Source organism: Lygodium microphyllum, chromosome 2, assembly GCF_053477565.2.
Source record: "Lygodium microphyllum isolate KBCC chromosome 2, Lygodium_microphyllum_v1.1.10, whole genome shotgun sequence".
Lineage (NCBI taxonomy): Eukaryota > Viridiplantae > Streptophyta > Polypodiopsida > Schizaeales > Lygodiaceae > Lygodium > Lygodium microphyllum.
In genome coordinates, this window is record NC_141136.1 from 102,381,032 (window position 1) to 102,398,616 (window position 17,585).

The 17,585-nt window shown below is 42.2% G+C and overlaps 1 protein-coding gene across 6 annotated transcripts in view; it reads right to left on the reverse strand.

Annotated features, from left to right (window-relative positions):
- The window catches only part of LOC148040108 (DEAD-box ATP-dependent RNA helicase 26-like), a 108,416-nt gene that overhangs the window by 65,066 nt on the left and 25,765 nt on the right, over nt 1–17,585 (reverse strand). For 5 of the 6 annotated variants that reach the window (XM_087696735.1, XM_087696730.1, XM_087696749.1 and 2 more), the window contains exon 2: nt 8,402–8,511. The exons of the other annotated variant lie outside the window; for it this stretch is intronic. In XM_087696735.1, the coding sequence (XP_087552861.1) occupies nt 8,402–8,511 (110 nt within the window). The remainder of the gene's footprint in view (nt 1–8,401; nt 8,512–17,585) is intronic. 6 annotated transcript variants of the gene reach the window in all.

The following is a 17,585-nucleotide window of genomic DNA, read 5'->3' on the forward strand; positions in this document are numbered from 1 at the left end:
AAATCTCTCATAATGATGATGATGATGATGATAATGTGCTACAATTAACAAAATGTCTTTAAATAGAAAACCCCACGACATCTACAAATACCTAATGTCATGGTTGCACAAGTTCATCCAAATGGATATAAAACCCATGATTGTACAAGAATGAGCAATCAAGTCACCAAAAGTATCGAGGACAAAGCTTGCAAAAAAATAAGGAACTTGGGTCAAGGAAGAGGCTTCATGAATAAATTTCCAAGTTTTCTTCAGTGGGTACATAAGAGACATGAATATCTCTTTCTAACTTGCATTCATGAATATAACAGTAATGCACCTCAATATGCCTCGTGCTGGCACAGAATACTGAATTCTGTGCAATGCCCAAGTACTCTAAGTGTCAGTTTAAAAGGGTCTCAGAGCTGTCTAAAGAATGTGAATATATACATGTAACTTGCGGAGCCAAACACACTCCACTATAGCTGTAGATGCTGCTATGTACTTAGCTTCACAACTAGATGGAGCAATTCTGGTTTGCTTCATGCTGAACCAAGAAGAAGTAAGTACCCAACATACAACAATTGCCATTGGAATTGTGAGAGGCTCATCTGAGCATATCAGCAACCAGCTCAATCACTATCTATAAATCCATCCATAGCAAGTGAAGTATCAACCTTCTAGAAAAGGCCTAAATCCTTGGTGCCTTTAAGACATGAAGATAGGCTTCACTGCCTACCAATGATGAATGGAAGGTTTTGCTCAACTGACAACAAGGATACTACAGACTAAAGATTCAGTCTGGTATGATATAAATAAACGAGACATCAACAGCCTACTAGAAATAGTACCAAAAGATCCACATGAAAGCCAAGCTCCAAGGATGTAGACATTGGGTTATAATCCTCAAACTTAAAAGCGTTGTAAGAGCTGGCCAATTTATCTCGATTGTGACATAAGCATGGCCCCCTCAATATGGCAAATTGGATGCCAAAATAATAGTAAAGGAGACCCAAATCTGTCTTGGCAAATACCTGCTGCAAATCATGCTTGTAAGCCTGCAAGGCTGGCTGCAATTTGATGAGCATTGGTCCTAGTAAAAAGCATGCATCGACATCAAATATCAGAATCAGAAAATCTGAATCCTTATGTTGAATATATAGAAGAGCCTCTATAGGGCTGTTATGAAATCCCAAATGAAGCTGTGAAGCTAAATACAGAGCAGCATTTACAACTACATTGAAATGTGTACGGCTCGAAGGCCTTTTGGTTGATCTTAGTGTGGGACAGCAATCACCCACTCCTATCTATACTAACAATCAGAGTGCCATGGCAATTGTGAGGAATCCAGTCTTTCATACTCAAACTAAGCACATTGAGGTGCATTATCATTGTATCAAAGAGAGGCTCCATGCAGGGGAGATTGACTTGGTTTATGTCCCTACACAAGACAACTTGTCAGATGTGTTTACGAAAGCTCTCTCTAGAGAGAATTTTGAAGCCTTTCACAAGGCTCTAAGCTTGATACCATTTGGAGATTGATTTGCCTATTCCTTGTTTACATTCACATCATTCACTTGAGGGAGGTTAGTTATACTTATCGTGTTCCTCCTAAGTCCTCGTGTGAATGCTAGCTTATTCCACAGGTACTTTTTACCTTCTAGCTAAAGAAGAGCTTCTTCCCCGTGTAAACACCCATCAATGGGTGTGGTACTTAGTACCTTACGGATTGTACTTTCTATCATCCTCACATAGTGGATGTGACCTTCCATCACTCTCCTCTCTTGATGTTCAATTGCTTCACTGTGAGTGTGTGTGAATGTGTGTATGCTACTCAACCCGAACCTACCATTAGCACTTAAGTTGTGCACATATGAAGTGCAAATATGAAATTAAGTTAAATGTGTGTCACCATGAGATGGTCCTAGTATTTGTGGTAGGGAAACATTGGTAAAAGTCGTTGTCAACAAGTGCCAATGGAGTATCAAGGATATTAAATTTTCCCTTGGAAATGACTTTTGGTGTCATGGGGTTTTAAATGATTTATTGTCCTAACCTAAGGTTTGTGGAAAGTTTTAACCCTTTCAAGTTCAAAGAGGTTAGAATCTAAAATTCAGGTTTGGCATCATTAAATGTTATTAAAATTAGAGCAAGGCCAAAGCACTATGCAGCTTCTTTTTGAATGTGAATGCCCTAGTCAAAATGAAAATTTGCCAAATGTTGAGTTTGGGTCAATTCTAAGTTGTATGCATGTATATCTTCTGTCACAAGGAGTTAAAATTTGAAGATGCTTTAATATTGCCCATAACATTTTATTAAGATATTAAGCAAATGTGCAAGGTTGTTAGCACATGTGATGCACATGGCAGTTATTTCATGGTAACAGGCCAAGGATCCTAAGGATGTAGTGGATATCAAAGGCAAAAGTTCTAATAAGTTATGCCTGACAGATACTGTGTGGTACCTGTTGTCAAATTTGGGCCTAGACTAATTTATTACCTACTAATGTCAATGGTGACATTGAGACTAGGCATTAACTAATTAATTCATTAATGCCAGTCTAAGGCTCAATAACTGCTCACGAATACTTGGTAGACTAATTGGCATATCCAATTTAATTATTGGCTCGTGAAATTAAATTTTTTAATACTAGAATAATCATTACATTAATTTTCAAAAGTAATATTCTGAAAACTAATATAATAAGCTAGATAATGCTGAAAAATATTATTAGAGTGCTCCCACTCTGCACAACTTGCCCATGCAAGTGGAAAAAACGTTTTTTTAGGGGCTAGTGAAGTCTATTTCAACCATTGTGAGAGAGAGAAGGAGGTTGTTAGAGAATAAGGAGATACTGTTGATGTGATTTGCAGCCACCATGGACTAGTCCTACAGCAACTGACTACAATTTGGACCCCTCCAGGAGCAGGTGACGGCAGCCCAAGGTCCTTCTGGTAGCGATGACAGTAGACAAGAGGGGGCAGCACTCGTTCTCGTGGTCCTAAGCTGTAAGTGACACCTTCCATGGTAGTTTGAGCATGGCAACAACAATTTCTCAACATTTCTCGCAATGAAACTCTTGAAATTTCTCTCTCTATAGCATTCTCTCTAACCCCCTAGCCATCTCTCAAGTTATCTCAACATTTTCAACAATTTGAACCATTACAGGAAGAGATTTCAGTCAATCTTTGCTGTGAACCCTAATTTACAACAAAAACTAGGGTTTTAACAACCGCCTTGGGATACGTGCTCAAAATTGAGAACCTAAGTCTTGAATTCCAATAGCTGAAATTGAGGAAATTCAAGGAGATTCAAGAAGCCAATCAACCAATATCAAATTTGGGACCGAATTTGTCTTTCAAGAAACAGACTAAAGGCCGATCCTCCAGCAAACTAGAGAGCAAATTGGTTTGGAGACTTACTGGTGAGTTTTGATAGCAATAGGCACTTGGATTAGTGGAGGATATTAGAGGATCTCAATTATACTCCTTTCATTTGCAATATAAGATAAAGAAATACTTCAAGGGACACTAATTTTGTGGCCAATTGGGTCTCCAATGTCCAAGATTAAAGTGATAAAGTGTGTATTTTCGGTTTATGTGAAATTTATGCTTGTAATTCGTACTTAATCAAGATATTTACCACCCTATCTGAGCAAGAAGGTTAGTTTCATCTTCCAAGTTGAGCTGTTTTTCTCCCCTTCTGGGCTGTTTGCAGTAGATCTGAGGGTGGAGATCTCAACTCTGGGTAGGGGGGAAACAGCAGGATAACCTGATTTGGAGCAGATTCTGCGGCTGTAAACAGCAGAAAACCCTAAAAATGAGGTCATTGACAGTTGTAATGCAGATATTAGGGTTTCAGATAGCAGTAAAACCCTTGAAACGAACATGTGACCTAACTTTCTCTCTCTAAAACAAAAGCTGATTGCTGTTACAATGCTTTCTTGGCATCAGATTGAAGGTTTCTCTCCCCCCTATTGTCCTTCTCCATCATCTCAACAAATCTAAAGATATTCAACACCATTTTGCTGATTTCAGACCTAGTTAATATTGTAATTAGGATCTGTCAGCTGTCTCAAAAACTGCTACTGAATCTCAGCCATTCTCAAAGAGGTGGTCAAAGATGAGTGTTATAGTGGATGATGTCAAAGATGAGGTGGCTAATGCTAAAAATCTCCTCAACAGAATACCAGCAATAAGATACTTGACTTGAACAGTTGGAAAGAGATCCCTGATAGCATGAATTTGCGACAATTGTATGCCCAAAATCACTCCAATGGACCAAAGTTGCCATCCCCAAAGTACGAAGGCCAATGCAAGATGACGGGAGTAAAAGCCCTGATTTCTTGCAGGTTGAGCATGGACATTGCCAAAGCAGGCAATCCTGGAGCCAGGGAAGATAAAATTTGAGAAAAGTCCCAACTTTTAGAGAGGGTAGATCTGGAAATTTGCCAGATTTGAGACTCAATGTGATTCCAATGTCGCCCAACGTCATTGCAATCCCCAAATTTCAAAGCAATGCTTGCAAATTTGGCAAAAGCCCCAAATTTGGAGATGAAATTTAGCCAAAAACAGGGCTGATGTGGGAAAGCCCCAAATTCTACTAGCAATTTTGCAAATGTGACCCAAATATGTGCAATTTCTTGCCAATATCAAAGCCAACTTGGAAAACTGAAGATATTTCTCAGCTGGATGCTCTGCCATCTGGAGCTAGTGGCAGAATTTGGCAGCAGTAGGGCAGGTCTGTGTAAGGGCAGCAGCAGCTGGTGCAATTCAGGGTTGCTAGTCAGATCTAGAGGAGCTAGTGGTTGAACTGTAAGACTCAGCTACGGGAGGAACTGGAAGCAGTGAAGGACCATGTGTTACAGCAGGTGGCTGAGGTGACACCCTGGTGGTTCTGGTAGCAATCAGAGAGGTGGCACTGCTCCTGGTTGAGGCGGTGACAGCTGGACCAGAATGGCGGCACACCTGACTGAGGTGGTGGCTGGTGGACCTGCAGCAGGTAAGGGTGATGCACTTAGGGCTGAGGGCAGTGGAGCAAGCTGGTGGCAGCAGCTGCTGCTGTTGACCAGCAGTGCTGCAATTGCAAGTAAGGCAGTTCTGGAGGCTGAGCTGGTGGGGCGGGGCTCAATGCTTAACAGGGGCAGTGCAGCAGAAGTTTGTGGCACCCAGAATTTGGCACAGCTAGAAGTAGCAGGACGTGCTACTGGTGAGGGTTGTATGACCACCGAAGTTGGAGGTGAGAGCCCACTCAGTGGCAATGGCTTTGAATGGAAGGTGACTGAGGGTGGAGGTCAATAGCAATGGCTGCTTGAACGTGAGGGCTATGGTAAAGTCAGCTCTGACAACATTGTCGGCCCAGATTTGTGAGCAAGAGTCTGAGAGAGAAGAAGAAGCGAAATGCAGAAGAATGCTCCACACAATGATGATCAATCAATGTACTCAATGGTAATGAATGAAAGTACAATCTATAGGTAATGATCCTAATAATCAATCTCTCATAATGATAAGAATAATAATGTGTTTAAATGCACGTTTTGTGAAGAAAACTAGAAAGCAGGCAAGAGCAATGATTACATTGTTCCTATGCACAAATAGATTAGCCCACAAGCCAAATGAATGATGAAGCTTGATCATGTAGGACCCTTCTCTTCAATGACTGAACCAAGGAGGAGGACCAACCAAGTGTTTGAGTGAACACAACATGCAAACATCCAGGTGCAACCAAGTGATGCAAACAGTAAGACTCAACCCACAAGCTCATGATTATGGGCAAGTGTTAACCACTAGGCCATTGATGAGAGAACACTGATTTCATTGAGAGGATTGATGAGCTACAAGCACCCCTTGCCACTCTTTGGCCTTGACATTGATGAGAGAAAACTGATTTTATGAGAGGATTGATGAGCTACGAGCAACCCTTGCCATCTTCTATATGGTCATGACAATGTGCTTATTTCAGCCTGAGGGACTAAAGAGCCATCTTAATGCCCTATGTCCTTTCTGCACATGGAGGAGCTTCACTATAAATTTGGGAAACCAAAGTCATGATTTTTAACACATCACCTAGCTCCACATCAGCAGCAATCGTTCACGTACCAAGGAGATGTAGTGGAGTGAAAATTCTCATATGTTTACCTTCGGGCCACTTCCTTTGGACCCAAGTTCACTATGAGGAGAGCTGAAAATGAAAGACTCACATGAAATTCACAGCCCAAATTGGTTGAGAAAGAGTTTGCCTAGATCCAGTTCCAAAAGCCAAGGACAAAACAATGGCTTTCTAAGGACCTCACCTTCATAGTGGGTAGCAAAGGACAAAGACAACATTGATTATGACGACTTCTATGATGATAGGCAAAAAACAATCAATATCACATGCAAGCATATAAGAAAAGCTAGTTCTTACCCCTCTCGTGGTAGCAACAGTGGGAAAATGGTAGGATTTTCGAAGAGGAAGATGAGCCGATACACAAACTACCTTGAGGGCTACCCGTGCAATCAACACGGCTGTCACAGACCAGCATCCTCTTTGCTAATGATTCCTTGCATGTCTAGCTATTCAATGGACCAAATTTGCTCCAATTGTTTTGTCCTCAATTGCTCTTACCAACCTTGACCAACAAGCTTTGAACCTCTCTCAATTACACACTCAACCCAATGTGCCTTCAAAGATATAGAGTTGCAATCACTCCAATGTTAACCAACATGACATTGAAAAATGCATCCATGGTCTCTCGTTGCTGCAATGCTACAATCAATGAGCAATTTACACGGACCTCATTCCAAGACCAATCTGATTCGTCAAATGAGACCTAAGCCTTCGTTATCCAACAATCTTAGAGCTTTGCCTCATTCCAAGACCAATCTGATTCGTCAAATGAGACCTAAGCCTTCGTTATCCAACAATCTTAGAGCTTTGCCCTAACCAATGCACATTCAATTCACTATCGAATTGAAGTAATTCAGACCTATAAGCTTGTTGTCTATAACCCTAATCTTGGACGTGCATTTATGTTGAGATTGAAAGTTGAATTCAATGCTTTCAGTGGCTAGAAATCAAGCATGCATGTCTAAATACGTTTGCCCGAATGTCTGCCCCAAATCTTCAATGTTTTGGTGACCCAAACGAGGGCCAAATCGGAGGTTTTCATTGGAATGCCTTACACAAGCAATTCCACACACAAAATGACTGATTTTTTGCAAACCCTAGCCATTGATCTACTATAAACAGCCTAAAGTGCAAACTCTCAATTTAATGAAAGTTTTACATTGCACCTTATTCCTTTTGCCCTATCCTTGTACCACATAACCTATACACTTGTCCATTGCATACCCCCGTGTTAAATCTTTCACTACTAGTGCAATGGTCACTGTGCCCAAAGCTAGGGGTACTAGATCTAAGTTCGTTTTAATTAAATCATTAAGCCCATTTGTCATTCTCGTGACACATTGCATTGCTCCAACAAAAATAATTCTTCATATTTTATGGTTCCTTTCCCTCTCAATTCTTTACTTGCACCACCTTGACTTTGGACCATTAGAAAATCTCGCAACCATGTGACTTTGGTGATTTTGTTTTGCTGACTTGAGCTATGCAAATTTAGGATGTCTCATCTACGAGTTAAGTGGCATCCACAAGATTATCAAGCTATCACATCTAGCCATAGCTGGTTATTCTCAAGGGGATCCAATTCATCGAATTCTTATCATAGAGGAGCAAATATCCCTTCAATATACCACATGATGGATCTTGTAGATGGTATGAGAGCCAAGAGCTATTGTACACTTTGATGGCATCAGCACCTTCATTGTTATATTAACTCTTCTTATTCTTTTGTTTTAACCACACTAAGACATGCCATGAATCAATTGTACTCGCCATTCTAGTCTCATAGGTAGTTTTGGCCTCTAATAGATATTAATATGACCAACTTCCTCTCCTTTTCCTTCTTTAAGAAATTTCTATAGTAGTCACTTTATGACCACTATTAACTCCAGCATACTGATCAAAATCAGTACTCTTTATTTTTAATATTTACAACATTGATTGTGTTCACCCTAAACATGACCTTCTTTGTACATTAGCATAATTTAGTACTATAGTTGCACCAAAAAAGAGAGGTGTTGTGTGCATGTGTACACACCCGCACGTGTGTGTGGCATATTTATGTATCATATGTTACCAATTATGCTAATCTTAGAACATTAAAATGAAAAAAGTTGGGGTGAGCAGTCAATGATGACCATGTTGTGCACTTTTTATTAAAATTTGTAAGAGTGATACTCAACTGCTAGTAACTCATTAATATTTGTTTGGAGAAACAAGTAATACCCACAAAAGAAAAACTATGCTTAAAATACAGGGCCCAAACACAACTTCACATCTCAACTCCAAATGAACAGTAGTCCAAAAGAAATATTACCTTGCAATATTGTGTTAAGAGTGCTTTCTTGAACTAATGTCATCCTTTCAAATTTCAGAATATCATGCAGCGCTCTAATGGAAAGTGGTGACAAATTGAACTCATCAAATCTGCCAGTTATTAGAATGCAATAGAAAATTTTAGGTACATGATGATCAAATTAGGAAGAAATTATGTTGTTACAGCACAGCTTTGACAAAAGTACATTTAGCATCCTTCTACTTCTTAGATATATGGACATTGGTCCAAAAGCATAACATTCTCCTAACACTTTTAACCTTTTGCATTGCAAAACATACATCATAAGCAATGTTGTAGAGTAGACAAGAAGAGTTCGACGCCATATTGGTCAAAGGTAGACTTGCAAACATAGTGAAAGAAACTTACTCCTCCTATAGCATGAGGTCGCAACCATAAGTTCACAAATGCAATTCCTCTTACCTAGCATAACTCAAAGAGAGAGAAGCATAAATTCAAATTCTTCTTCAATCTCATAGATAAAGACAAAGCTGGGGGGGAGCGAGGAGGAAGTCACATATGGAGAATATGGTGATCCTAGTACTAGCAATCAAAACTTATTGCTTGGAAACTTGGAAGCCATTCAGGCTTCAAAAGAGGTATGTGATTCAACATGGACATGAGAGATACTCATGACAAAGGTTAGTCTAGAGCAAGCAAAAGTGTGATCACACCAAGCAATCACCACTAAAATGGGAATGTTGCTTGGAGTAGTGATGTGTGAAGACTCTGAATCTCGAGTAGGAACTGGCCCAACTATCACTAGTCAGAAGACTCAATGTCACATGACTAGTATAAGGGGGGTATCTCCTCTTAATAATGTGGGGTATCCAGCCCAAACTGTACTATAGGCCCTATGCGTACATATGTAGTATCATGAAGTCTATGAGGAGGTTAAGTATGCACTAGAGAGATCACACGAAAAGCAAAAGAGGGCAGCTAATCATTATAGATGTGCTTTGCAATTTGCAAAGGGCGATTATGCATTGCTACATTTTGTGGCCACATCTAGCTATGAAGCTGAATACCTAGCAGCATTTACAGCTACATTGGAATGTGGATGGCTCAAATGCCTTTTTGGTCGATCTTATTGTGGGACAACTGTCACCCACTCTTATCTATACTAACAGTAAGAGTGCCATGGAAGTTGCAAGGAATCCTGTATTTCATGCTTGTACTAAGCACATTGAGGTGCATTATCATTATGTCAAAGAGAGACTCAATGCAAGGCAAATTGACTTTGTTTATATCCCTACATACAACTTGGTAGATGTGTTTATAAAAGCTCTATCTAGAAAGAAATTTGAAGCCTTTCACAAGGCTTTAGGCTCACTACCATCTGGGAATTGATCTACGAATTCCTTGGATATGTTCACGTCATTCACTCAAGGGGAGTTTGTCACATTTCTCATGTTCCTCCGTAGTTCTAGCATAAACATTCCCTTATCCATAGACACTCTTTACCTTCTAGATTGAGAATGGGTTTTTTTCTCGTATGGACACTCATCAATGCGTGTGGTACTATAGTACCTTAAGGATTGTACTTTCATTATTATCTCACATAGTGGATGTGACCTTCCAGTAACTCTTCTCTCCTGTTGTTCACTGTGAGTGTGCACATGGTGCTGAATCTTCACCTAACACTGACATCTCTCTTGGAGCTCAGACCTACTGATTGGCTCATACAACGCCAATACACCCCATTGCACCTCCACAAGAACCCCCAACTCTTGTAGTCTTTGCATGAACCTAGCTCGTGGCACACACATACTCTCTCTCTGCATGAGAGAGAAAGAGAGAGCTTCTCTTTTCTACCTTCTAGCTTCCTCCTCCTCTTTTTTTTTCTTCCATATTCACTTGCAAGAGGGTGAGAGATAGATCAAAGACTTGTGGATTCAAGAGAAGCTTTCACAGCTTGCATACCTTGGATTAGGCGAGTACCGTAGCATCTCCTTTACCACATAGACTACAATGGTGAAGGAAGAGGTGAATCTATCTCACATCTCTTACTTCTGTACTACTGCCTTCTCTCAATCATGGCATATTTGTCAATGTCCCACTATTGAGCCTCATTGCTCTCAACAAACAAGTTGTATCATAGATGCTCGATGCAAGAGATGGAGATAGAGGAGCATTACATGTGTAGCTGCCTTGCCTACTCAAAAATGGGAGGCAGCTATGTTACTTTTTCGAGGAGGGTTTGGTTCATTGTGTCAAATTGTGACATTCCTTAACCAAAGATGCCTTGGACTCTACGTTGGGCATTTAAGAATATTGAGATGCACTAACCAGCCTTGAGCAATAGTAGTAGTGGATATACGAGATAATGTCCACTCAGGGACCTCTTCAAGGTCATAGCACCACCAACATGGGCTCGACCACCAAGATTAACTCTACCCCCAAAATAGAACTATTGGGGTTTACTATAGATACAGCCATAGAGCAATATGAAACTAGGAGGCCTTGTCATTGAGCTAGGCAACATCCATGGGATTGTTGAGGATCTAAGGCTCTTAAGTTATCATCTCTCACTATCGCTAGACGTTTTAAAGAAGATTCACTCTGTTAGATTGTTATCATAGAAAAGTTAATCTCTCTCCAACATAACACCATGATGGAACTTATCGTTGATAGGGAGCTAGGAGCTCTTATACAACTTGGTGATATTATCTTTGTTGTTTTACTATAGCTCTTATTTTTCTTCATTTTCTCTTGTGGATAGTCATAGGCTTGCTTTCATTTTCATTTTCATTTCCACAATGGATCGCTAGATGATAATTTATTCATGGACATGCATGTTATGCTTTGTGTAACATTGGCCACTTTGGCCTTTTCAAGACCTTAGCATTGCTTGCTCTCTCTCTCTCTCTCTCTCTCTCTCTCTCTCTCTCTCTCTCTCTCTCTCTCTCTCTCTCTCTTTTTCGTGAAGATAATTGAATTAAGTAGTGAAAATTTACATCAGACCATCAAGTCAACAATCTCTCTGTATCTGCTACTTTCTATTACATCAGACCATCAGATCAGCATACTCTCTCTCTCACACTCTCTCTAACTAATATTTCCATAAGGCCTACAGGCACACAAAACAACCAGAACAACCTATTACATGAACAGAACTAATAGATCACACAGAAGGAACAACTGAAGTAGAGCGAACAATCGCCAGCCAGGGAATAGCAGTATCCGGAAGAACCAAGTCCGTTGACATCATAGAGGAGATTTGCCATAACACTATTCTACGCACACGGGCTACATGCCCATGGATGCCCGATGCTGAATCAAAAATAAAGGCATTACATGTACGCCATATATCCCATAGGGCTGTCCATCTAAGGAAATGGAATAGACATGAACAATCTGAACTCAAAGAGGGCACAGAGGACATATTTCCCATAATCCACGAAGATAGGCGATGCTCAGCCACCGAGGACTACACACGGGAAATGAAATTCCAAATTTATCGCGCAACAGTGCAGGAGGCAAAGAGGTGAAGCAATGTCTCATCACATGTAGTGCAGAATACACAACGCCCTGCAGAGATCTTTCAAACACAGAGCACTTCTCCCATTGGAAGACCACCAATGAGCAACCTCCACATGAACACTTTTCCCTGATATGGGACCTTAGACTTCCAAAGCTGGATAAATCTTTCCCGCCACTTCTTTTTGCTCTCCCTAAGATGCCATAACTTATTCACTTTCCCCATGACCCATCTCTTGGCTTCCACCATCTGATGATATATTTGATTAGCTGACCTTTTCTCAAAATCATCTGGAAGCACAAATATCCAGTCACGCTAAGGATCCAGTGGCTGTAACGCAGCAAAGGAGAGAACCTCTAAAGACTGTCCTGTATGGACGACCAAATGTCCCTATATCCACAAGGCACCCTAAAGTACTGACGAATACGCCTAAAGGAATAAAGACAGAGCTGCCCAAGAATAACACCATCACGGACTGTCTTCAACCCCAACCTAGCCATCTGATTAAACTTGTGTCGCTCCAAATCTTTTTGTGGCCAATCCAACAATCTTGAGGAAGCCAATATTTCTCCTTGCATCGAAATTTCCTCTTTGTGAATATCCGAGGGGTGCCAAACTGCAAAACGAAGCATCACCTGCCAGGAAGCTACCAAATGAGAAAGGAGGAAAGACCGGGAAACCTTTATAGGCCTCGTAGAATTAAGCGCATGCCACCAAGAAGCATGAATAACAGTGCTACCATGAGAGATGCCAGTCTTTTCGATGAAGAATTTGGCAATGTCTGACCAAGGATGACACTCAATACATAGACTCTGCAATAGGGATAGCCTCAAAGCGACCATATGCAAATTAGCATCTAGCAAACAAGAGATTCATACCTGCCCCAAACAATTGCCTTTCTTTTTCCAGAGCATAAATCTGATAGGTTGGATCAAATCCAAAATGGACTTCTTAGTCCAAGGAAGCAATGGCAAAAAGGACAAGATCATACTGATCATAATGCATTGAGCCACTTCTAGTCTAACATGTAGAGGCCAACTTTGAGATTTCCAGTACATGAACCTGTCATGAATTCGAGAGGCCATCCAATCCAGCAAGGCATGGGGAGCAACCTCCACGCCAATAGGATATCCCAAGTGTCTGGTTATATTGCCCCTTGTAATCACAATTCCATTCCAGCCCAAGGCCTACAGATCATTCTCCGTACAGGAGAGAAGGGTGGATTTCTGAGTATTAATGTGAAGACCCAATGCCAAAGCAAAAAGATTCCAAGCCACCATTGCCCGATTAACATTAATACAATACGCCTTAAGAAACATAAAAGAATCATTTGCCAAAGATTGGCCCACAAGCTGGTCACCGCCAGGAAGAGTTAAGCCAACTATCTCACCTTACGCTACCAACTTATCCAATAATGAGAGCATGGGATGAGTTACCAAAGCAAACTGCAAAGGGCTAAGAGGACAACCTTGCCGAAGGGACCGAGATAAGGCGATTTCCTCCGTAATCCCTCCATTAAGAGCAATACGGGCCACAGCACCTTGATTGATGGTATCAACTAGAGAAATCATACGAGGCCCAAAACCCATTGTAGACATTAATTGCCGCAAGAATGACCAACTAACATGATCAAATGCCATTCTCAATATCCAGCTGAAGCATAACAACCTACTAGCTAGAAGCTTTGGCATAGTCAATTCCTAGCTGAACATTCAAAATGTTGTGCATTATATTCCGACCTTTAATAAAACCATATTAATGTGGATGAATGAGATACGGAAATACTTTCTGCAATCTGTTAGCAATAATTCTGGAGAAGATTTTATATAACGATCCCATAACGAAAATGGGTCGCCATTGTTTCAAAAAGGTCGAAGAGAGAACCTTGGGCAACAACCTAATGACAGCAATCTTCCAATTGGAAGGCATCGTACCAAAGTTCCATACCTGCTGACACAAGCGAGTTAATGGGTCCTTGAGCAGTTGCACATGGGCTGAAAACAGCTCATTAAGAAGCCCATCCCAACCTAGACTTTTCCTTCGAGGCAACTGAGACAGCACTTCTTCTACATCATCTTCAGAAATATCAGCCTCCATTAGATTCACCCATTCTGGTTTGACCTGATTACTAACCACGTCACAAATATACGTTCGAGCAGAGAGAACAGCATCGGAAAGAATCTCTTGCGGACCCAACAAGGCCCTATAAAAGTCCACAATTAACCCATCCTTTAAGCGCACAATATTTTCCCAGGCATATTTCTGATACAGAAGAGCAAAAAATTGATGAGTTTGACAATTGTTATCATGTAAAGCTTCAGCTTTGGCCAACAGCTTGTATTTTGCATATTCCTCTTCCTGAAGAGATTGGGCCCTACCTTTCAGCCATTCAATGCATGTGAGCAGGTCATCATTGGAATCCCCATTCTGACATAGAGACAAGGAATGAGCTAATAAGGATTGAGCATGCTGCAATTCAGCTCGAAAGGAGGAAGCATGTTAAATACCATATTGTCAAGATAGCGCTCGCGCATTATCCCTAAAAACCGCCCATGCTTCCATCCCTGTAGATAGGACCCTTGAGCTAAAAGAGGCTATCAGTTGTTGAACACCTTCCAAAAATTGATTTTGCTGCAAAAAAGATTGATTAAGCCGAACATGCGAATGGGCAAGGAGAGCATTAAATGCATGAACAGGTCCGTGGCTCATTTCCAGGACCAAAGGGTAATGATCTGACAAAACATGTTGTCTTTCCACCCGCATATCAATGACTGCAGGAAGAAAAGAGTCACTTTGGCAGATGTATATCCTATCCAGTCTGGCCCAAGTGTTTGGATGCTAAAAAAACGATAAGTGTATCCAGCTTGTGATGGGTACATTCAGGACCACATGTCATGTTTCAAAGATGCCACTCCAAGAGCATCCCAAGCCTGTCTCTCAGGACCATCCATAACCGAATGCGGAGAAGTTGCTTGATCTGTAGAAACACACGCGTTAAAATCACCCATAACAAAGCCTTGACGAGCCATGGCAAAGCAGTGCAGATCATCCCAAAGCTGACGACATTCCCTTGCAGTAGAAGGAGCATACACTCCTACAATCCTCAAAACCTCCTCATAAATTATTTCAAGAATCAAAAAATGGCCACGAGGGTCCTAAGAAACCAACGATGGTTGTAGGGAGGATTTGACGGCCAACATAACTCCCAATCTGTGCAGAGGACAACCACTAAAGAAAACTGCATAATCCTTATATACATATGAAGATCCAGCCAAAGTATGTTGTTTATGCTCCACAGCACAGAAAACATCCCATTTTCCAACTAGCACCACTTTCCACAACCAATATTGCTTGCTACCCGAAGAAACACCTTTCACATTCCACAGAGCAATTTTCATGCTGAATCACAAATGAGAAGAACTACTAAACCACCGCTTTCCCTTTCCCTTTTACATCAATAGCCTTGGCGGCCTGGAATCTCTCCATTTCCCCACGAATAACATCAACAAGATCTGCCCTCTGCAAACCGGCAATGGAAGCACAGGAAGAGAAGTGTTGTTGCTGGGAACGGAAAACATCCCGAGGCACTAGCCTCCCACGCGCATCGAAGCACAAAGCAGAATCGTAAGGCCTTTTCTCTTCTATTGTCAGAGCACACGAAGATTGGGGTTTCATATAAAACCCCCTACCTCTGCGTTGAAAGGTTTGAGTAATTGGGGGTGACGGAGGATGAGCAAGATTGGATCGAGAATCCTGTCTGGCATTACGGCGAACCACAATGACCCAAGAATCCTCCTGAAGAGGCAAATTCCACCCACCCACAAGCGAAGCACGCTCCCCATCACCGAGACTGCCGCTGAAGGAGCTCCTCACGATCCTGGAAAGCCCCCTCTAAAACACTAGGGGCCAGGGAATCCACAGCCGCATCACCGAGATCGTCCCCCTCTGAAAGGGATGGAGGGTACGAGGGAACCACCGGAGGAGAAGGTGGGGGATGGGAAGGAACTTGTGGAATAGAAGGTGCACAAGCGGGAATGGGTGTAGCAATAGACTGCCTCGGAGGACCCTCCATCAAAGAAGGGGAATGGAGCTTGTAAAGCCCGCTCTCCTGCCAACCTATAGATAAGACAGCTCCTGTAAAAGAATCCTCAATAACAACGGCATGCTCGATGAAGATCACATGTGTGCCAAGCCTCGGAAGACCATAAACTGAGAGGAGGGGAAGGCCCAAATCCGGAACATGTAGGGCCGGTGAAAGAAAGCTCGTAGGTCGGTCTGTAAACAAAGGCAATGTGCCAACATCACTAATAGGCACCGATAAAATGTCACCAACAGTGACTGAACCCTCTGATGGACGGAGATCCTGTAACAAATCACCTCGGGGAGTCATATGACTCGTAGCACCACTGTCCACTAACCAAGGCTGCGCAGAAGACACTGCAGCCACGGAAGAAGGATCCTCCTCCAAAGCATGGATATGAAGGAACACTGACTCATGGGTAACAGCGGGTGTAGAGGTAGAAGAAGGCTCCGATGTAGATCCACCCTTCGCTCCCGGACGAAGGTGAGGGTACTTCTTCCAGCATTTCTCCTCTGGATGTGTCCCTTTCCCACAGTGTGGGCACTTCGGTCGCTCTGAATCTGAGTCAGAGCCTGAAGAACTGTCCTTCTTCTTAGCCTTTGACTTCTTCTTCTTCTTCTTCTGTCCTCCCGAACCTGCAACAAAGGCTCTAGTGGAGTCGGATCCACTAGCACTGACCTCTCTGAGTCGCTCGTCATGCTCCAAGACAAGCGGGGATAGCTCCTCCCATAGAAGCTTCTCACGGGTCCTCGATGTAAGAAGGCTGGTGTAGAAGACATCAAACCGAGGCGATGGCAGCTGAGTCAAAAGACTCATAGCCATGTCTTCAGAAGATATCGTACGACCGAGGGATGCAAGCTCATCCCTCATATCCTGTAATCTGTTGATGTGGTCCTTCATGGAAGGACTATCATCAATAGCGAGCATCCGCAACTTCTTTTCGAGAGATATCCGGTGGGCAAACGTCTTCTGCTGATAGAGAGACGCGAGCTTTCTCCACACGTCTGCTGCAGTCTTCAACCTGTGAACATGAACAAGGACAGAATCCTGCAAACTCAGAAAGAGGAAAGATCTGGCTCTAGAATTGAGCCGATCCCATAAGGCTGCACGATCCATAGATATCCCATCTGCGGAATCCACCTTAGGCCGGGGAATAGGAACAGAAACAAGCTCCCAAAGATCGAAGGAGTCCAAGATACACTCCACCTTGCAGGACCATAGAGAAAAGTTGGAGCCATCCAACCGGTCCTCTTTGGGCAGCTGAGGAAGTACGGGTACCTGTACAGGGGGTACCAAAGGCTGCATCTTCGGCCCACTGGAAGGGGATCGCCGAGATACATGAATAGAAGGGGGATGGGAAAGAGGAATAGACTCCGGACGACGGTCCTCGTGATAGAAATCACGCCTCCGTTCAGATGAATGTCGAGACAAAAGCTCATCATCTGAGTCATCAAAACCTGTAAACTAATGATAAGACATCTTCTAATCTGCAAAATACCAAACACCAAAGAAAACTGTGCCGATGCCGAAGAATGACCACCAGAAGGGTCACCAACCACCAAACTCCAGGAAATCAGGTCGCCTATCACCAGGAGGTGAAAACG